Consider the following 21,936-nt stretch of genomic DNA (forward strand, 5'->3'; position numbering starts at 1 on the left):
CAAAACATAATTTAAACTTTACTTCAAAGTTTATTTTAAAATATTACAGAGCTGTTTGCACTCCTGTGAGCTCAGCGGGCCCTTGACTTTAAACCATCATGTGCAGTGTCAGAGACTTGTCTCTGGGGATGTGCATAGGTACAGACCCTAGGTTCATAGGTCTCAAACCCTCCCCCCCACAAAAGTCCTGAGGTTCAGGGATCAGTAACTGTTCGCATCTCTTACTTTTAATTTATCTGAGCTGCAGAGAGTCAGCCTAGTCCACAGCACTGCCTCCTGGCCCCATTACTGTTGGTAGGAATATGCTTTAAAATTGCTACCCACGCTTGGGGCTTCTGGCAACCTTGGCAAAGGGACTAGTGTCTAAGTTTCAGTGATTGGTCCCTTGTGGCAGAGGTACAGTAGTAGGGAAACTCACTCCGGTTCTTGGCAGGCTGAGCAGAGAGGATTTCAGGCTCTAGGACCTTTCAAAAAGCAGCCAAGGCGCAGGGAGAGAGGGCCCTGCCCCAAAAGGGGAAAAAAGGCCTTTCCTCCCCCTGGTCATTTTATACTGGATGAGATGGCTTCATCTGCATGTTGGCTGATCTGCTTTGGCTGTTGGTGACTGCGTCTCCTTTCCTCTAAGGCCCCCTGCTGTTGGGCACAAGGATACCCAGGCCAGGGAGCCTGCAGATGACAATAGAGGCGCAGGAGTTGGAACACCTGATTATACTTGCAGGAAGGCACTTTGGTGAGAGGAAGGAGAGATATTTGCAGCACCCAGTGCTGCAGGTTCTTCAACACAATCACATGGTCCAGCAGACGTAAATAACAGTAATGAGCAGCATCAGGGCCATGGTAAGGGCCGCATTCTTGCGGTTTTCCTTACGCAGAATTCTCAGTTCTTTCTCTGCCAAAAACAAACAACACACTTGGTGTGAAAGGCCACTTCCCTCCTATACTGCAGCACCCTCCCCCCCCCACACACACACAGTGCCTGCTACCTAAGGCCAGGATTACCACCCACATTAGCATGGGGTAATTCCTTTGCAGTTGTCAGCTGCCATCCTGGTGCGGCTACCTACTAGAGGCTGAAAGGGCCATCCTCCTCCTCTGGAGGTGGTTCCTGTGTGAAGGTGAAATGAGAGCTGGCCCTACCTTTCTGTACCTTTTCTGAACAGGCCTCCCAAGCTCTCAAATCTGGCATCTTTCATTAGCCACTATAAGAAATAAGCTTCCAGTCTCCTCTGTGTCAGACTCCAAGGATGTATCCTTCCCTGGCTGAGCTTCCCATTGTGTCTCAGTTAATGTCTGAATCAGGATACAACTTGTGCTTCAAGCTCTTGTAGCCTTGGGCAGTCAGCAGCACTGGCACTTCCTGTTCTGGGAATGATGAATGTATTTGGCTGTCACCTATGCAAGCCACTGCCTCTACCCTAGCAGTGCTAAAAGACTTCTGTGATCCTCACGACATCCCCTTAGATGTACACATCCAACCCTTCCTGATCCCAGGAGGCTAGCCCCTGGAAAGTGAATGGACGACGGTTTTAAGCCCAACATACTTGTAAAAAAACAATGGGCGCAGTTAGATGAATAACCATTCCACTCATCCCCAAGCATTTTGTAAAGGCAGGTCAGTGCTGGTAATTCCATTTTACAGTGGGAAAAGCTGAGGTGCAGAGAAGTTCAGGGACTGCCAAGAGCAGGCAACAAATCCGTGGCAGGGCACAGAGCCCAGGAGTCCTCTGTACCAGTACTCTGCTTTACACAAGATCAAAATCCTATACTGGGCAGAACTATTCTCTTCCTGTGCTATTGAGTGAAACAGCAGCAAGCTATCTGCGTTGGATACGCCAGGCTGGCCAGCAGCTCTGGCACAGCTGCCCTATGGCAATCTAGTAACTGCATGGTTACTGCAAGGGTAGGCTGAGCTCTCAGGGCCATTTGCTGGCTAACAGGGTCAGCATTGCTTGCTGTTGTTTGAGTGCAGTGCTCTGTCAGTGCTGCCAGAGGAGTCCGACTTCAGCTAGAGCAACAGCAGCCTGCTCGTCTGTTCTACCAGCCCCTAAGGAGAGGTCAGCATGCATGTGCTTTACCAAGAGGTGCCCTCACCAAAACCCACTTTTAAAATGAGAGTTGAGCTCTGGCTCTAGGCCAATTCCCAACTTGGCAAGTGCTGCTATTGGGTGCTTCAGTCAGTAGCATGTGCTGTGTCTCTCTGGAAGCCACCTGCGTCTCCTGAGCCATCAGGCATGTTTGACCCTAAGGACTAACTCCTATCTAGAATGAGCTGCTTGGTTCTGTAACTCCCCAGCAGGTGGCAGCACAACCTAGGCGGCTGGAAGAGTGCAGTAGCCCAGTAGGGGCCAACGTTTTTGACAGGCGTACCACATATTATTACCCTCTCGCCTTTCCCAAGTGCCACTCTGCTCCACTTCCCCTGCCCAGTCTCCTTCTCTGCTTCCTGCTCTCAGCCTTGTACTCCCTGCCTGACCTGCTGTTTTGATTCCTTCTTCATACCTGGTGCTCCCTACCCGATCTGCTGCTGTGCTTTCTGCTCCCTGCCCACTCCCCAACCTGTTGCATGCCACACACAAAGCCTGGTCATGCCACTTGTGGCACCCACACTGCAGGCTGGCCACCCCTGTGATAGACAGCCCAAGCCTTGCAGCTACTGCTGCCTGGGACTGATGCTGATCCTGGCATCCTTGCTCCTATACCAGATTGTAAACCCTGGCTTATGCTGTGCAGTAACTTGTCCTACAAGACTTGTTCCTCAGACTGAGGTAGCACCAAAAGGCTCCACAGTAGCAAGACCTGAACGGACACAGGCAACTGCATGTTATATTTTGCAGGGCCTGGCCCCATTAGAACTTGTGGGGGTTGTGCTGCTGTTTCCCTGAGGGGATTTGGCAAGGGAGCTCCCTCCCTCTGGCAGAGCAGTACCCAGCATTACTCATTCACGTAAATAATAGTCCTGTTTTGCTCATTCTTGGGTTTGGATCTGCCCAAAGGACAAACCCACGGAAGAAAACATCTACAGAGAGGGGCTGGTGCCAGGGGTGCCCCAGCAACTCCGCTCTGCTTATACTAAGTGGGCAGGCAAGCCCCAGACCCTCTGTGCCTCAGACAGAAGGAATGAGCACCCTCGCCTCCCACTCGTATCCAGCGATGTGGAGGGCACCTGGTTCCTTTAAGAGCAGGCCTCAACCCAGTGGAGACATAAACTCAATGTGGCTGCATAACACTGCGTTGGGCCAGCAGGGGGCAGTCTAATGTCACTGCTCCAGAGCACTCGGCCCCAGGACAGGAGGAATGGTAGAAAGGCTTCCTGCCTGGAGACTGGGAATAAAAAATGCGGAAGCCCAGACAAAACGTACATCCCACAGGGTGTGGGAAGGGGTCTCTGAGCAACCATAACTCTCCAGGTCTTGAGGGATTTAGAGTTGGGCCATTATACATTTGCTTCAGTAGATTGGGGAGCGGGGGAGTTTGGCTGGAGGAGGCAGCATCCCCATTGTTAATAGAGGAGTTAAAACTAAACATCCAGCATGGGCTCTGCCTTTTAACTGCTTCCAGCAAGACAAAGGAGGGGAAATCATTCAACCTCACCTCTAGACCTGCTTATACTGTTTCCATACAAACCCAGAGGCCGAGCTGCACTACAGCTACAGGGTACATGCTACAGCTTGTGCCAGGGGAGTTGTAGGAGGTGCCAACACAAGCAGAGAAATCTCCCGGGTTCTCTGCTGTACATCTGTAAGAATTTCAGTTTTCAAACTTGGGCAGTGATTCTTCCCCCAGGAGGAGGGTTCAAATCCAGCTAGTCTAATTTGTTGGCCAAGGTTTTCCAAAGTGACTAGAGATTTTGCATGTCCACCTGCATGTTCCACAAGATGCCTTTGGCTGAAGTGGAAGGCTTAGCCTCTGAAAATCAGATCCCTGGAAGGTGCTTTGCTTTGGAAAACCTAGGAGAAAAAAAGCACAGCATCTCACCAAAACCCCGCTACATAGATTTTTCTCAATCTCCCCTCACAGGCGTTGCTTTTTTGGCTGATCCCAAGCTTAAAGGCAAAGTAGGAGAGAGACTGAGAAGAGAAAGAGTTTAAATTGGAAGCCAAGCAGCAGCCCAGGGTGTCTATTTTTAATGAAGTTCTTACCATAGCTTTCAGCTTTGGTCATTAGCAAAGTTTTCTCCCTCTCCAGTGACTTCCTGTAACAAAAGAAGTCTGTTATGCACAAGCACAGCACACATTATTTCCTTACACTAGCTTATACATTGGAGGAAAGGCTGCCCCAACAGAAGAGTTATGTATGATACTGAGAATGAGAATGTCCTGCCTTGTCTCTGGGGCCAGGGTGGGGGGTGGGGGGGAGGGAAGCTTAACATCTATCACGAGGAGAGACTTGGTGGCTAGGTGCTTCTCCTCTCTGTACCCTGCTCTGTATGAATAACTTCCCTACTTTACGGTAGCCTGTTTGAATGCTAACACGATACTCCAATGCCAGCTAAAAAGCAAGCCCTGGCCATGATCAGCCCAAAATCATTTATGTGGTGGTCTAGCTGATCCCTTGGGATTCAGATGGTGGGTCTAACAGGCAGGACCCACAGATACTGCTTCCAAGATCCTATGGGCTCGGTTTGTCCCCTCAGCATGGCTGGCTTTGTGATGGAGGATGTGTGCTTTTCTGATCCAGTATATGCCCACTGGCTGGGCTGTACAGGCCATGCTGGGGAAGGGGTGAGGGGAGCATATCCCTGTGACTGGGGCTAGTTTGTGCCTGACACAGTGGTGGATAAACAAAATCTTTTAGTTTTTTGTTTCTGGGTCTCCTCAGTAAGAACCTCCACAGTCTCCCTGGGTAGAAGGTAATGTTTCCCATTTTACAAAAGGGGAAACCTTGGTGTGGGCAAGGGAAGGAAATTTTTACCAGTCACCAAACAAGTCTTCTGCAGCCTGGACTAGAACCCATTGCCAGCCCCCTTGCTCTTACCACTACAGCAGTTCCCTCCCCCGTTCCAGAGATAAAGAGCAAGGAAACTGTCCTTCCTCAACTCCCTTTTCCACGGATACTGGGTTTGCACAAATTCCCTTGCTGGTTCATGGAAAGAATCCGAAGTGTGACACCAGTAGGAACCAACTACACGACTGCCATGTTCAAAGCTATTAGGACTGTGGACGATATAATAACAAAACCCCCCATGTATCTTCAGTTGCACAAAATGATTAATTAATCCACGGTTTAAAGGATAAAAGCAAAACAAATCGCCTGCAAGCAGCAGTGGTTCCATTACAGCGAGGACATCACCGCAGCTCTTTTCAGACAGTGTGAATATAAATAAACATGCACCAACAAATTATCTCCCTGCTCTGAGCAGGTTCTGTGGTATTATTGGGAAAGCGGCAAGTGTAATAGGGCTCGTTGTTCCCCTCGAGGCTAAAGCAGGAACTTGTAATGGAAATGGATCCAAGCCTGACTGTACAGTTAGTTAAGTGAAGAGAGAAGGGCAGCCACAAGGCAGGCTACATTAATAGTGGGAGAGAGAATGGAAAGGATCTTAGAAATATGTGCAGCAAAAAGGGAAAAACAGAGTTCAGCCCCATTAGGAAACGGGGAGAAAGACTGGTGGGACTGAGCCCAGGATGCTGTTGCACAACTACTTACAAACCCACTTCACTTGAGAAATCAAAGGAAAAGGAGCCAATAGGAAGGAGTGGAGACCTCATCAATAGCTGGGCAAGTTTGAGCCTCTGTAGGACTGAATGACACAGCCCAGGGAATGAGCCACTGAGCTTACTATGAATCTATGGAAAAACTTGTTAGTGAGAGGCATGAAGGAAGAAAACACAATCCTGAATATGAGGCTGGGAAAACAGAACTACCGTAGTGATTCAGACTCGCCAGATTAAGAACTATAACAGTGGAGAAATATTTAACTATTACCAAGCCCTTGTAAGATTAGTTGAAGCACAAGTGGCAGCATTTGATTGCTCTCTTGGTCGAATGGCCTGGTGAGGGGATATCACAGAACTGGGCACCTTCCCTGAAAAATCTGTTCTAAAGCTCCTGGGTAGGAACCTTATCATTATCACACAGCTTGGGAACTGGCAGAAAGCCTGTGCTCAGGGTAAAGTTAAATGGTTACACAATGAATTTGAGGGCATGAGAGATGTCCATGGGGTTGCTGCTAGGTTTGCAGGGGGAGAGAGATGGGCCTGGTGATATGACTTACAGAAAAAGCAGATGAACTCAGGACAAAGCATTTAGTGAGATGAGATTAAGGGAGGGGAGAAGAGGCAGAACTTTCAACAAGTATTAATGAATGTAAACCCCGGCAAAGGAGAGAAATGGAGAATGGTGGCTCCGTGTATAACTAGGAGTAATGGTGGGAAATTGAGAGAGAGAGCACATCTCAAAGGCAATAAGAGCATAATTCTTGGGGACAGTCAGGCCTCCTGCCAAGCCCAGAACCACTGCTGAGATGCAAGCCCCTGCTCCAAATCTCACACAGATAGTCTGAAAGTGGCACAGAAGCATGCGTACACCCAGAACTCCTCTCAACTATCTGCACCACCTAACTGCCAAGCATGGGCTCAAGTGGAGCTGAAGCAAGTGGGCAGGTCTTGGAAGGTAAACACTGTAGACGCAGCATTAGAACCGAAGGGCAGAGTTGTGAAGAACAGACTGTAAGGAACAGTGGCCATATAGGATGTAAATGGCTTCTATCTTCCTGCATCTAAAATGGAGATTTCAGTTCTGGGTTAGGAGGGGAGCAATAGGATATGGAATATCTATATAGTAATACGGAAATGGAAATGTGTCCTGTCAAGGCTGCAAGATCCCAGTTGCTCTAGCACCTCTGGAAGTGCTACAGGACCCAGTCACAAGGTTCCACTCGCCAGCGGAGAAGCAATCTAACCACATTAGGCAGGTTCAGAGATACAGTTAGGTTCTTCTAAACACCTGTGTGAATTGCTGCTGTAAGCAAGTTCCTGCACACACCTGTGCTTTTACTGTGCATGGAATAAAAATTTGCTCCGCATATCCCCTTGGGATTATTCTGACTGGGCTTCGACCACCTGGAGCAGACGCTGGCTATGACTATTCCCAAATCCCTGTAGGCCTATCCAGGCAGAGCTCAGATGGTGTAGCCAAGCTGCCTGCTACTATTCAAACCTCCGTTCAGCTCCCTGGCCTCTTTCCTAGCAGCAAAGGGGTCTGAGCTCTGAAAATGAACAGGAAGGCTTCTACAAGCCTGCAGAAAAGACAGTCAGAGGGTGAAAGCAATCTTAGTTTTCTCAACACATCACACATTCCTTTGACAAGGTAAAAACAGGGCAGCCTGGAGCAAGCTCTAAATTGGGGGCCCTGACATGGCGAGCATTGCAGCAGTGGCCCTATTGTGTTACACCCATAAGCAGTAGATTGAACAAGTGCACAGCAGCTGGCAAGAATACTGTCTGGTTTCTGAAGGGGAAGGGATCACCAGTACCTTTTTTCAGGACTCAGCTCCTCTCTGCGCAATTTAAAGTCCACCTCCTCCATGTTCTGTCTGCACAAGGCCAGCTTCTCCTCCAGGCCATCAATCTAGAAGACACAGCAGCAGCCACAATCAGCAGCAGCCTCAGACTTCTCTCCACAGGCCAGCAGCTCCACCCTTCCTGGCTCAGAAGAAGGGGTGACAGCCCATCTGCTGCCTCTCTTACCTCCCAAATCAAACAAGCCACAGGCTTGCCTGCTGTTCTTACAGTTTTTTTTTCTCATAGCCTCTAGCCCAAGCAGAATGCATGAGGGACATGGGACAAACCACAGCAAATGGGCATCAGCCACCCTCACACAGCAGTGAAATCTCAATCCCAGACAGTCTTTGTGCCAAAGCCCCAGACCAATGACTCCAAATGTCCTCAGCTGGTGCTGGCAGTCCCTGGAGAGAAGATGGACAATACCTCTTGTTAATCCTAGGAAAACAGGGCTGAAAGGGACTCCACGTGGTAAAAGGTGCAGCTCCCACCCACAGGTTAAACTGAAAGGATGCTGAGCTCTGCATACAGAAAGCAGGCTCAGCACACACTACTGATGTTTGGTAGAGTACAACCAGGACACAGTAATCAGCACTGCCTCTGTCCTGCTGAGCACTATCTCCATCCTGCCCTGAACACTTGGCACCAGTCCCAGTGCAGCAGGAAGCTATTGCAGCTAACTAAAATAACTGGCTATTTGGGGAGCTCATTTACGTTCCAAGAAGCTGCATTCATTATAGGGTGGGAAGGAAAAAAAACCTAATAAAGCAAAACCTGGCTGGATAAGCACCCATGAGTGATTGATATGTTTGAGCTTGGGGAGGACTCAGTCGGGAAGGAAGCACGCCAAAGCAGAACAATTCTGCAGGGAATCTTGCCTCTTCCAAGCCTGGTAGCCAAGATTTTAGGCATCCTGAGGGAAAGCTCTGCCTTATAGGTTTGCAATCCAACTGGGGAAACGTCAGGGAACAAAGAACCTGTTGTTAATAAGTCTGAAAATCATTGCTAGCCCTGCTGCAGCCACAGGCTGTAGAAGCAGGGCTGAGGCCCAGCAAGCTGCTGGAAGGACTAGGCCTGTCCTGTTGGCCTGGTGAGATGCTTCAGAACCTGGGAGCTAGCAGGCTGCATCAAATAACCTGGTGGAATTAAATGCAGCTGCCTTGGACTGTAAAGGCCAAAAGGACTGGTGCCGAGCCACAGTGGAAGTGCAAAGGAAGAACATTGCCACCAATAATTACACAGGGAAATCAATAACTCTGATCCCTGATTAGCTAGTTACAGCTCAATCCTGGGCTAATTAACAATTCTCAACACTCTGGGAAAGCACACATAGGCTATGGCAGGGGCTGTCAAGGGAAGGGCAGCTGAGCTGACTGCATATAGCAATGGGGGCAAGAGGGGATTCAGGCAAGTGGCTCAGCAGAGAGCAACAGGAGGGAGCATGATGGAGCAGAGGTGGCTCTCACTGCAGCAGGGCAAACACACCTCTGTCTTTTACAGGACTCCAGGTTCCAAGTGAACAGCAGATATGTGGCTGCTGAGCTAATATGGGTTAAACTCCTGGCAGGCATCTCCAAAGAAACTGCAGAGCTGGGTAGTAATTCCATCCATTTTAATTTCACTTAGTCTAAAATAGTGGTACTCAACCCCTGCACTACAGGTGCCCCTCCCAGACCTGCAGCAATTAATGCTCCCACTGCCAAACTTCCAGAGCTGCAAGGAGGCCTGTTGGCTAGATGACATGGCTGTGCATGCCAGACTGCGCTGGCTATGTGGTATCAGTCCACAGCAGGATCTGGCATGTGGGACTGGGCCAGCATGCAAAGTTGTATGCATTAACTGGCTGTGTGCTGCCCCTGGCTTAAATCAGGCCCTCAGACTGACCCTCTGCATGGGATCTGGCCTGCAGATTGGCCCAGCCCCACTCATCCTGCTCATGGGGTCAGATAAGTTGAGTGCGAGTGGTCTAAAACAAAGGTAGGCTCCTACTGCTCAAGGAGGGGCAGGAATTCACTGTTCAGAGCCACACAAATGGCTCTGCTGATCTTGGGCCAAAGGAATCTGGTATCCCATGATCACCTCTTGGCCAAACTGCCCAGTTGTGGCTTTGGCTCCACCACGATCCGCTGGCTGGGAAATTGGCTTCGTGGTTGGACCCAGAGGGTTGCGATTGATGGCAATCACTCATCGTGGTGCCCTGTGACCAGTGGGGTCCCTCAAGGCTCTGTCCTGGGACCCATACTGTTCAACATCTTCATTAACGATGTGGACATTGGAGTCAGGAGTGGACTGGCCAAGTTTGCCGATGACACCAAGCTTTGGGGCAAAGCATCCACGCCAGAAGATAGGCGGGTGATCCAGGCTGACCTGGACAAGCTCAGCAAATGGGCAGACGAGAACCTCATGGTGTTTAACACTGAAAAATGCAAGGTTCTCCACCTTGGGAGGAAAAATCTGCAGCACCCTTATAGGCTCGGCAGTGCTACATTGGTTAGCACTACAGAAGAAAAAGACTTGGGGGTCATCATTGACCACAAGATGAACATGAGCCTGCAATGCGATGCTGCGGCTAGTAAAGCGACCAAAATGCTGGCATGCATCCATAGATGCTTCTCGAGCAAATCCCGGGACGTCATTCTCCCCTTGTACTCGGCCTTAGTGAGGCCGCAGCTGGAGTACTGCGTCCAGTTTTGGGCTCCACAATTCAAAAAGGATGTGGAGAAGCTTGAGAGAGTCCAGGGGAGAGCCACGCGCATGATCAGAGGTCAGGAAAACAGATCTTACGATGACAGGCTGAGAGCCATGGGACTCTTTAGCCTGGAAAAGCGCAGGCTCAGGGGTGATCTGATGGCCACCTATAAGTTTATCAGGGGTGACCACCAGGATCTGGGGGAACATCTGTTCACCAGAGCGCCCCAAGGGATGACGAGGTCGACCGGTCACAAACTCCTGCAAGACCATTTCAGGCTGCACATAAGGAAGAATTTCTTTACTGTCCGAGCCCCCAAGGTCTGGAACAGTCTGCCAGCGGAGGTGGTTCAAGCACCTACATTGAACACCTTCAAGAGTAAATTGGATGCTTATCTTGCTGGGATCCTATGACCCCAGCTGACTTCCTGCCCTTTGGGCAGGGGGCTGGACTCGATGATCTCCCAAGGTCCCTTCCAGCCCTAATGTCTATGAAATCTATGAAATCTATGAAGAGGGGAAAAATCTGCAGCAGACTCAGGGAAAGGGGAAGATCATTATGGTAGGACATATATCTCTTCCTCTGAAATCCTCCTTTTCCCCAAATTGTAGGCTGTGTTAAAAGGGGACTGGACTCAGTATTTCTGGGTTCTGTCCTGTCACCGCTAATGACTTACTACCTTACCACAGTGGAAGCTGGCATACATGCCTCAGTTTCCCCACCTGTCAACTGGGGGAACGCTACCAACTTCACCGGGACTAATTGTTGACAAAGTGCTTGAGATTCTCAGATGAAAGGCTCTGGGGAAGGGCAGAGTATGGTTCAGAGAAGGTGACACTGCCACTATCCCTATACAGCAGGACCACCGCCTTTGCTGGGGAGTTCAGATCTGGGAGCCAAGGCCCTGTGGGTATGGTCTACTTTGCTTCCCTGGTGCTCCTGAGTGCTGCTTTTTAGCACATCCCACCCACCTGCTGCTGCTTGCATGTGTTACACCCGGAAGGAGGCAACAAAGCTGCTTTGGGGATACCCTGCTGCCACTGCCTTTGAGATCTTTGCTTCTTGCATGCTTGAGGGCCTGCCCACAAAAACATTTCTGGATCAGTATAGGAGCAGGTAGGCAGACTTCAGAGTGGTGCTGCCCTCGGAGTGCCAGAGCAGCAGTTCAGATGTATCGTGGCTGCGTGTGTATTTCTCACTGGCTAAACTGTCCAACCAGCCCCTTCCCTAGATACACAATTAAAGGAAAACAGAACAGAAATCAGAGCAACCTGATGGAGGATGGTTTCTTGCTGGGGAATCTCCCAGGGGCCCCATAGAAGCTGAAACCACAGAACGAGAGAACCTGTAAAACTTCTGCAAATTCCCAGGGGCAGCTCTCCTAAAAGCACACGTGCATTTGAACTAGCTGTGGGTGGAAAGCATTTGTTCCTGTTAACAAAAGCATGGCAAGGCTGGTGAGGTGCAGCCCTGATCTATCAGAGGCCTGTGTGAAACAGGAGGGTAGCAGCTCAGGCTCCTTGCAAAGAACCACCTAGAACCCCCACTGCAGCTCAAAATGACCAGGTTCTGAATGGCAGGCAGCCTAGTGAAGGGGTTGTAGAGACTGAATTTCCTCCTTCACCCCTGGTCCCTAGGGCAGGGATTGGGGCAGGGAGGGGGAGCATCTCCCTCCGGAAAAGGGATGAGGTGTAGAACGTGGAAAGCTTTCCCTCTACAGCTCGTCTAGCAGCTAGTTAGAGGATTTCATTTAAGAAGACACTGTCAGTTAGTGCCAACCTCACTTTAAAACAAGAATCGAAGCAGGAATTTAACATCCAGCACTGTGCGAGCCTTTGGCACGGATGCTGCTGCCCCTCCTCAGGTTGCTGTCTTGCTACCTGACTGCCAGCTGTGCTTGGGGAGGAGGCGGTGGGAGCCCAGGAGGTCTGTACATGTCAGTGTTCGGATACCAGATGCATCCCTTGCTATGAGATGCACCGCCAGGCACAGAGCCATTTTTGCTGAATCCCCGCTTTGCTTTTGTGCGATCTGGAGGCCTCCTAGAATATGGAGGCTGGGGGTGAATTTTAATCCAAACTGACTTATGGTTTATTACAAATCTCATTTGCTCAGGCAGTCTTGGGCGGGAAGCCCAGAGCCTCTCACATGCAGGCAGAAAGGGTGAGTGACAGCCCTTCTTACGGAGTTGAGCTGGATCCTTTTTAATACATTTTGTAATGAATTAATAAAAGCTTTCTTCCCAGCAGAAAGGCTAAAAGCACTTTTCAAGAACTGGCATCCGCCCTCTGCCTTCATGAATTCCCAATTAAGATGCTGGAAAACAGCCATATCACACACACGTCGGCATCCAACGGTGTTTGGTAATGAGGTTTTCGTCTCCTGAACCTCACAAAAGAGATCAAAGCCAAATAAAAGAGTCAGGGGCAAAAAAAAAAAAGCCTCCTTGAAGCAGCCCCTTGTCACCTGCTGGCAGGTCTGAAGCTGTTCTCTCCATTTCCAAGTCAGTAGTTTCCATGTCCACTGCTTCAGTTGGACTCTCAACCCAGCACAGAATAGACGCACTGAGATTCAGAAGCTAAATTCTTGGACCAAATAGACTGCTTGACAACTTGTTGTGCTCTTACAATAGTTTTGTATGTCAGCAAAACATTTCCTATGCTATCGATAAGTTCAACAGACCTGGAAAGATTGACCAGCCACTACTAGCCAAAGGCCTAAGCAAGTTACTAGGTTGAGGCCAATGCAAGAGCTTGGCAGGCAGTCTACCAGGAAGATACTAGTACTATAGGCCTGAAAGCCGCCTTAGCAAAATGCCTATGCAATTTTGTGCCTATGCTATTAATACAAAAGCCAAGGGGTCACAGTTTAGGCTGACCTTTTTATAACTCACATGAGCAAAAAGTTAGAAGATGTGATTTAGCAGTCCAAGACAGCAGGATGCAGACAGCAGCCTGACAGAAAAAAGACCATTGTGAAAGATGATTGGTGGATATTTATGACAACCATATCTCGTACATACAGAACAGAACTGTAAAAAAAAAGGTGTATAAAAACCTAGGGAAAAAAACCCTTAAATTGTGAATGAGCAAAACACAGGAAAAGAAACAACTACTGAACCCTGGTGTGGTGATGGATGCCTGGCCAGCTGAATTCACGACACCCGCTGGAAGGCTTGCATAGGAATATCTTTGTTGACTGTTAGGACGTGCTTAGAAGTTGAGCATTTTATTGAAAGCCCTGCTTAAACATTGCTATTGCTTACATGTTCAATAAATCAGGATTTGAGACTGGAATAGTCACACCAATGGATTCACTTCCATTCACCCCAACCCTTAACTAAGGTAAGTACAACAGTACCTCACCACCAACTCCAGATGCTTGGAAGCAAGTAAATTGGGGGGGGGGGAAAGGAGGGGAGAGTGCTGGGATTGCTACTAGGGCCTAGGACTTGAGCCACGACTAACATCTTTCCTATCAGCTTTCGGCTAGTAGCTCTCTCTCACTTCCACTCTGCAGACTCCTATAATTATTTCAACAATCAACTATATCCTATTTTTTCACAGCCCTGTTACTGCTGTAAGGGAAGCAAGAGCTTCAGCCATTCATCCACCTTCTATTCCTAGAGTCCTTCCTCCTCCACATAAACAGCTCTAGCATCTACCATGGCTGCTCATCATCTTCCCTAAAGCAGAAGAGACGCACCACCTACAAAGTTCTGGGGCATCCTCACAAAACTAAACTTCCCTTGATGGCTGGGGTTCAGGGAAGAGTCTTGCTACCTTCTCTCTGCTGTCAGGCTTCAGGGTAGGTCTGAGGGCTGGTCCCGTCTCCAGTGCCCTCTGCCTGAAGGTTCAGAGCTTGTCCACAAACAGAAGTTGCAGGAGTTTAACAACAAGCAAGATGTGGACATGCTTGCATCAATTTAAAACAGACCCAGATTAATTTAGCTTAGCTTTGTAAGCAGAACCACTGCTTGCCAGGTTTAAGAAGATGCAACGATGTCCACAAAGGGTTTGGACACATCTTTACCTCGATGTGATCAACCTTTTCCCCTGCTTAAAAAAAACTGAGTGGACACACAACAAACAGCTCCACGCAATAACTTTTTTGACTCTAATGTAGAACTACTGCAGGAAAAATTAGGGGTTAAACTTACACCAGTGTAAGTATCTTATGTCTGCAGCTTAATCTGGGGGGTTGTAGCCATTTGCTCAGTACAAATGATCTGTTAACTTCTCCCTTGCCATGCAGTGGTGAGGTGCTGTCATATCCGAGAAGGGCTGATCGTGTCTCTACTCCAGATCCTGTTGTAATTTACACCAGTGTGCAAAAGGTAGCTTAAAATACACTGGTGTAAACATGCTGTATGTCCAGGCACAAAGTCACATTTGTGTATCATCATCACACCTTTAGCTAAACCAGCATAACTCTGTGTTTGGGACAGGCCTTAGAAAGACAGCCTTGCTTCAGGTTATATTCAGTCCCATATGGAAAGTGTATTTAACTGTCATAAAGGCATGTTAGGTAGGTAACGATGTTGACAAATGAACAATTACAATTATCTAGTAAAACTGAGGCTGTAAGGTGTTTGAGTATTTCATTCTGAAAACTCAGACTTCAGTCTCTGTGGCTTAAAGAGACTGAGAGGTTTTACCATTCATAAATACTTTGCTGTAAGAAGGGCCTTCCACGTGCATGTGTCTGTGTGCATGTCCACCTATCCATGACTGCAGCAGGATTTCAGTATTTAAGGCACACATTGGTAAACAGATGTCAAGTCTCAGGCTGTAACAGTCCTGCCCTCCAAAACCTAAGTGGAATTGCCTGCTATGCTGCCAGCTAATACAGCTAATGCGCCATCCCTCCTCCTCCCATAGGTGTAATTGGGTCACACTCTCTTTATAAGCTGCCTTCTCAGAGAGGGAAGCCACTATTATGTCTCAGCTTGGCTGTCCCATCTTCAGACTGAACATCTAAATCAGTTCCCTCAACTCTTCCTGTTACAGCTTACTGTCCAAGCCTTTTTCCATTCATCCTCTAAACTTCCTGTTGGTCTGTTACCACTGAAATCTGGTGCCAACAGACAACTGCTGTCTCTAACTGGATGCCTAAGCATGGCTAGACAGAGAAGAAAACTACCACATGCTGTGCTCCTATCGAAGTAGTTCAACAGGGCTTTGGCTTCTTTCAACACTGTGGCACACGAGGCAGCAATTACAAGCCCCAAATCCTTTCCACAGATGCTCTTGCCCTGGCTGTATTTGTCTGCTTTGTATATGCTCAATTAATTACACCTCTGTTTCCTCATCTTTCTCTCTACTCATTCTGACTAGTTCTGATCCAGGTCTTCTATTCATTAGGAACATATCGACTTCTGATCTCATTCCCCAAATCATCTGCAATCATTGTCTCATCCAAACCAGTTGTGAAAATATTGGCTAGTCCAAGGCCCAGCAGAAAATGCTGCTTCAAAGAAACCTTGGCACAAATACTGCAGAGAAAGGTAATTAGCAGTGGTAGGCAGGGTAGATTTGTTGCTTACAGGCTAACTAGATCAGAGATGTACAGCATAAGATTTTGTGGGCCTAAGATCACTTCATCAGATGCTGTGAAAAGATATGGACAGAGCAGCACGTCAAAGAGAGTGATTTGGATGCAAGACAGGGGAGGGAAGAAGGGAGATGGGGGGCGAAAACATGCTGTGTATGTCCTTTCACAGCTTCTGATGAAGTAAGCTCAGGCTCACAAAAGCTCATGCTATATACCTCCGATTTAGCTAGTCTATAAAGCACAAATCTACCCTGCCATCTAAAATATCACAGGCCTATTTGATGTGGTCATGGGCTTAAGCTCATCACAAAAAACTGTAAGTCTCCCTTAATAAGGGAGGCCACAGGGGACACATCAACTGATTTCTTGGGGCAACGAAAAAGAAATCAGGAATAGAAGCAAAGTGATAAGTTAATAACAAGAGATCCAGAAGGGGACACCAAGTAGACCACATCATCCCCTGAACAAGTCAAGGGAGCCTGTGGATGTTGACCAGTGAAACCTGGCCTGGTGACATGAGCAGAGGAGTGATGGGAAGACGGCTTCACACTCATCTGGGTTCCCCCAGCCAGAGCCTTCTTTCTGGTCTTGTAGAGCAGTGTTTCTCAACCAGTGGGACTCGAAGGTTGTGTAGGTGGGACCTCAACTCATTGCTGGATTGAAAAAAATCTGCTGTTTGCACTTCAAATAGATGAATCAACAGATATCTTGAACAGTGCAATTTTGTGGAACGTTGTTTTTATCATGGTGGGACCAGGGTTTTTGACAAAACAGTTGGTGGGATGTAGGGTGCAAAAGGTTGAGAACTGCTGTTGTAGATGGCCAGCTTGGCAGTTGAGCAGGAGGTCCCAGGGCTTGATGGGATCACAGATGGGAAATGCATAACAAAACATGGCGCAGGAAGAAGTGCAGGCAAAACCTCAGCAGGAGGTTCTGGAGGAGGCAAAAGAGGCGCTGCAACCTGGCACGCTCGAGGTAGCCATGGGCCAGGGTCTTCCTCTATTGGCAAAAGGGGCACTCCCTAGAGTGTGCCAGATACACGCCTGTGGTGACGGCTCCGTGGAGGAGGCACCAGCTGAGGTCCCTGGTGGTTCATGGGATCAAGGTGGAATACAGACTTGTCCACCAAGGACCTTCGCCTCCACCTTCATGTAGGGTGTCCCGCCACTTGTTGCTGGGGCGGGATACAAGGATGGGATGATGGCTTATGCAGAGCACAAGCCTGTACAGCTGGCAGTGGTGGGCTGTTCAAAGGTAGACTGGCTTTGTATCCCCCAGCCTACTGAGATGGTGGGGCAGGGAACAGTGGGGCCTGCTGAGGCAGTAGTCCCATGACTAGCTCTAGAGCTGGGGAATACCAGGGGTGGGGACTGCCCTTGTACAGGACCTGGCTGATATAGATGAGGGCAGTGGGAGGCAAGGCAGCCTTTACCTTGTGGAGTAAGCAGCAGGGAACGTGCAGTGTGGGGTTCTGGAGAAGGCAGTACAGGGACTGTAGCCTGGTACTCTCCAAGTGGGCATGTGCCAGGGTCTCCCTCTGCTCACAAAACAAGCAGGTGTCAGGGGCATCCATGAACCATACTAGACAGGCCTGTGGCAATGGCTCTGTGGAGGAGCCACCAGCTGAGGTTGCCAGTGGCTCATGGGATCAAGGTGGAGTATAGACTTGTCCACTGGAGGCCTCCACCCCCATCCCCACCTAGGCTGTCCCACCACTTGCTGTCTGGGTAGGATGTGAGAACATAGTGGTGGGTGGCACAGAGAAGAAGTGTGTAGAGCTGGTGGCAGTGGGTGGTTCAAAAGTGGACCAGCTTGGTGCCCCCCAGCCTGCTAAGATGGTGAGGTGGGGAGCGCCATGGGGCCTGCCAAGGCAGTTGCCTCATGACAAGCTCCAGAGGGCTGGTGGACACTGGGGCATGGGGACTGCCCTTGCACAGGACCTGATTAATGTGGGCGAGAGCAGCATGGTGGCCTCAACATCCTGGAGTAGGAGGCAGGGCACATGCAGAGTGGGCAGCTCCATGGCCAGCTCAGCAGAATCTGCCAACTTCTGCCTGGCATAGTCCAGGAGGTCCCTGATATGGCTGATGTTGGCCAGGACCATCTTTTGGCACACCCAGGGCACCTCCACTACTGACACCACTAACTGGGGGTTTTCAGCAGGGGCCTGGCAAGAAGGCTGGTGCTCTGGGTGACCATTTCTGGGAATCTGGAGGCAGAGACCAGCCTCCAGGTTCTGAGGAGGTGGAGAACAAGCATAAATGAGGTTTAGCAACAACAGGCACCTTCCACAATCTTGAAGATCAGGAAATCCCCAAATAGGAGACTCTTCATTTAAAATCATCCCTTTTCCCACTCCTTACTTACAAACACTGACATCTGTCATGCGCATATGCTGGTTTAATACTGTAGAGCTTTTCATTAGGATTAAGCTGCATCCATGCTGGCCCTTGCTGTGGAGAGATTAATTACATAGGCCAGGCTGGCTTTTTTAACTACAGGGCAGCTGGTAAGGGCAGGGCTGCAAGTGGTCTCCATAATCCACTGCGAGTGCCCTTCTCCAGAAGCCTCCAGTACGAGTGATTCTGCTCATGTCTGTCTAAGACTCTGCCTACAGACAGCAGCCGCCACATGGAAGCCACCAATGCATATTCCCACCCATGTGCCCCTGCTACAGCAGTGAAGCCAACAAGAGGGAAATGCACTACAGCACCAGGCAGAAGGTACAGGGCGGTGCACATGCTTTCTGCAGGTCAGAGCCTTCTCGCTGCTCTGCGAGTTCCTCAGATCCTAGAACAGGTGACAGATGCCAAGCCAGGCCCGGGCAGAGCTTCCTAGGCTGGACAGCAGGTTGAACTCTGGCAGGGAGCCCCGCGGCTTTCCTACAAAGCCACCCTGGCTCAGCGGCTGTCTGGTAGGGCCAGTCCCAGGGGCTTGGCAATTGCTAGGGCCAGCTTTCACACCCTGGCCCGCTGGCTCTGGAGGGTTTCTGGCTGACCACAGGCTTCTGCTTAAACCAGGACACCATGGCCTCCGAGCCAGGGGAATTTCAACCAGCTGAAAAATACCTGCCCTGGCCAGAAGAGAGACCCCAGCCTCAAGTCCCATCACTTGCTCGGCCAGAAAACCAGGAGGGAAAAAGACACAGGAACAGATGGGCATTGCTGGCACACCCCATAGGAGGCACCCTGCACACCCCAGGGCTTGGGGGCTGCAGCACCGCAGGGGGCAGCAGAAGTGACCCTAGAGCAAAGGGCGCTTTGGGGGGGGCTCTGGGACGGAGCTCGACACCCTCCACTTCCTCCCTGCTCATGCACCCCTGCACTTACACTTGCCCATGCACGTACTGCCCCCCCGCCCGACACCAGCCCCTCACCTCCTGGGCCACGCGCAGCCCCTCTCGCTTCTTCTTGACCATGGTCCCGGCGGGTCCCGGGCCGCGCATGCGCACAGCGCCCCCAGCTCGGGACTGCCACGCACTGCCACTAGCGAGGGGAAACAGAGCCCGAGCCGCTCGCCGCCATCTTTGGGAGGGGCACGAGGCAAAACCGCTGCCATCTTTGGTGAGGGGCAGAGGGAGCTTTCTAGCGGGCTTCCCTCGCCACCATCTTTGCGAGGGGCGCGGGTGGAAAGCGGGAGCCATCTTTGTGAGGGACGAGTGTAGGAGGCGGGTGCCATCTTTGTGAGGGGTTGGGTCCTAGTGCAGGTGGCTGCAGTGTCAGAGAGCAAAGGGACCTGGGCATGGGACCGGTTCCCCTCAGTGCACGAGGCTGGGGTGTATGCAGAGCACACATGCCAGTTGCTCCCATCATGCCCACTGCTGCTGAGGAACTGGTGTCCTGGCGCTGGCTGGCCAGCAGCGGGAGGGGGTATCTCAGGGACCACCTTTCAGCAGCTTTCCTCCCCTGCAGCTGGGAAGGAGGCTGTGGCAGTCAAGGAGGCACTGCCTAGTCAGCCCCTACAGCGCAGGTGCCCAGGGCATGGAGAAGTGGATGCACTTGTTGGGGGTGGGGGCCAGCTAGTGGAAAAATACTGCAGAAAGTGACCAGAGTATAAATATACACTGTTGCAGGGTTAGGGGCGCAGGATTTGAGACCATGCAGTCTCCCTGCGCCTTTTACTTGAGCTCAAATAAACTCTGTCTACTTCTCCCCCCAGTGTGTTTATTGGCACGACGCACACTGGACAACGAACCCAATTGTTGCCTCCCTCGGGCACCTTGTGCTGGCAACACACTGGTAGAGAGATGAGCACATGGATTTTAAAAAGTGAGGTGTGGATGGTGAGGGGCGTCATCACCCAGAACACGGTACATATTTCTGTCCAGAAAAGAAAACTAGAAACTTTAAAAAAGAAACCAGAAGCTTTACTAACAGGCTAGGTAGGCTGAGAGCTGTCTAATGCCCTTGTAGATGGAAGTGAAAATAAACACAACATAATTGGAGTGAGTTCAAACAAATCTTCGGGGCTGTGAAATAGGAGCTTCCTCACCAGGAGCAGTGGACAGACAACAGCACTGCAGAACAAAGGATAGCTTGGCGGGTGGACCCTCAAGACCCTTAAAAAGAAGACAAGGTCGTTAATACTGGTGGATGAAGAATGTAGAAGGAGTCACGTAGATTATAATGAGCCATGAAGTCAAGTGACACCCTTAGTGCTGCCTGACGAGAAATGCTGCTGCCGTGGCCAGGCAGTTGGTTTTATACTTTGGGTAGCACAGGAGTCAAAGAGGGGTGCAAGTACACCAGTGCACCTTGCCCCTGAAGGAGCCTGCCACTGGGCAGAGCCTGCAGCCGGGTTTTCCATCATCATTAGCACAGTGCCTAACGCATGTATGATGCCAGCCAAGCCCCTTTTGAAATATTTTCATTACATACCTCTGGTTTTGTCTCCCCACTTTGTACATAGTATTTTGAATATGTTTTCTCATCTTCACTATCCCCTTGTGCACTCATTTAAAAGCAAAACAGAAATCTAGTCAGGACATTTTTGAGCAAGTGTGCACCCAAGTACCAAATGGAATTCGTGGAGTTTATTCTCTTCAAACCTAGCTTGGTAGTTAAAGCTGGAGCTGATGGAGAAAACACGTTTGTAACATCGAGTTATTCTCCAGTTCCAGTGAGCTCATACCATGTACACGTTCAGAAAATTTGGCCTGAGGGCAAGCATGGACATGTACAGCCCAAAGGAAACAGGAGAAAGCTCTGAGCTACTGGTAAAGGAAGGTAAGAATGGAAACCTTATGTAGGATCATAGGAATGTTGGGGTGGAAGAGACCTCACAAGGTCATCTAGTACAGCCCCCTGCTCAAGGCAGGAACATCCCTGATTTAACCATCCCAGTCAAGTGTCAGTCTAACCTGCTCTTGAAAACTTTAGAGGATGGAGAGCCCACAAGTTCTCTAGGTAGCTCGTTCTGATGCTTGACCACCCTTACAGTCAGAAAATACCTTCTAATCTGCAACTAGAGGTGCGCCGATATATTGCTCCATATCGGCTCGGCACCGATAAAAGGAAAATTAACATTATCAGCAATCGGCTTTTTTCGCCTGGTGTAGCTGATAATGACACTGATAAGTGCCATGTTCATGTGCACAGCCCCAGCTTGCACGTGGCCAGGAATGCAGCCCAGCAGCTTAGAGAGCAGTGTCCAGCCAGTAAGTCTACAGAGGGTAAGAGGCAGAGAGGAGGGGAGAGGTGTGGTCAGAGGCAGATTGAGGCCCTCTATCGTGAGGCAGGGAGCAGGGCAGGGACAGATGCTGCTCAGCTGGATTGGAATGCAGGATGGAGCCGCAGGCGGCTTGTGCAGCAGGTGTGGCAGGGTGGGGAGAGGGGTGTCTCCTTGCTGCTGTGCACAACCCTGGGCAAGACACAGGGGGCATGTGCCCCCCTTGGATTTGTGTGCAGGGAAAGGGTGGGCTGCCCACTGTGGGCTCAGGGCCAGGTGCTGCACCATCCTTTTCCCAGCAGGGGGCTGGGCCGGGGCTGCACTTGTGGCAGGCAATGGTAGTGCCGGGAGCAGAGGCTACCGCAAAATTCCTCGTATCCCCCTGTAGCTCCCCACCTCCCAGCACCAACACCCTGCCCCACCCCACCCACCCTGAGCACAGCCCTGACCCAGCCCCCCCGTTGGGAAGAGACCAACGCAGCCAGCCCCTGGTCCTGAGCCTACAGCAGGCAGCCTTCCCTTGCT

General features: G+C 50.1%; 1 protein-coding gene across 1 annotated transcript; it reads right to left on the bottom strand.

Moving 5' to 3' along the window:
* Nucleotides 1-10: 10 nt before the first annotated feature.
* CCDC167 (coiled-coil domain containing 167) lies at nt 11-19,266 on the bottom strand. The gene is made up of 4 exons (XM_090046535.1): nt 19,121-19,266; nt 7,475-7,569; nt 4,140-4,192; nt 11-889 (listed from the first exon to the last, which is right to left on the bottom strand). The coding sequence occupies exons 1-4, from the start codon at nt 19,187-19,189 to the stop codon at nt 786-788; spliced, it is 321 nt and encodes a 106-aa protein (XP_089902661.1). The 5' UTR covers nt 19,190-19,266; the 3' UTR covers nt 11-785.
* Between the last annotated feature and the right edge of the window lie 2,670 nt (nt 19,267-21,936).

The sequence above is a fragment of the Crocodylus siamensis genome, chromosome 1 (genome assembly GCF_052110815.1).
Source record: "Crocodylus siamensis isolate JL-2025a chromosome 1, ASM5211081v1, whole genome shotgun sequence".
Classification (NCBI taxonomy): domain Eukaryota; kingdom Metazoa; phylum Chordata; order Crocodylia; family Crocodylidae; genus Crocodylus; species Crocodylus siamensis.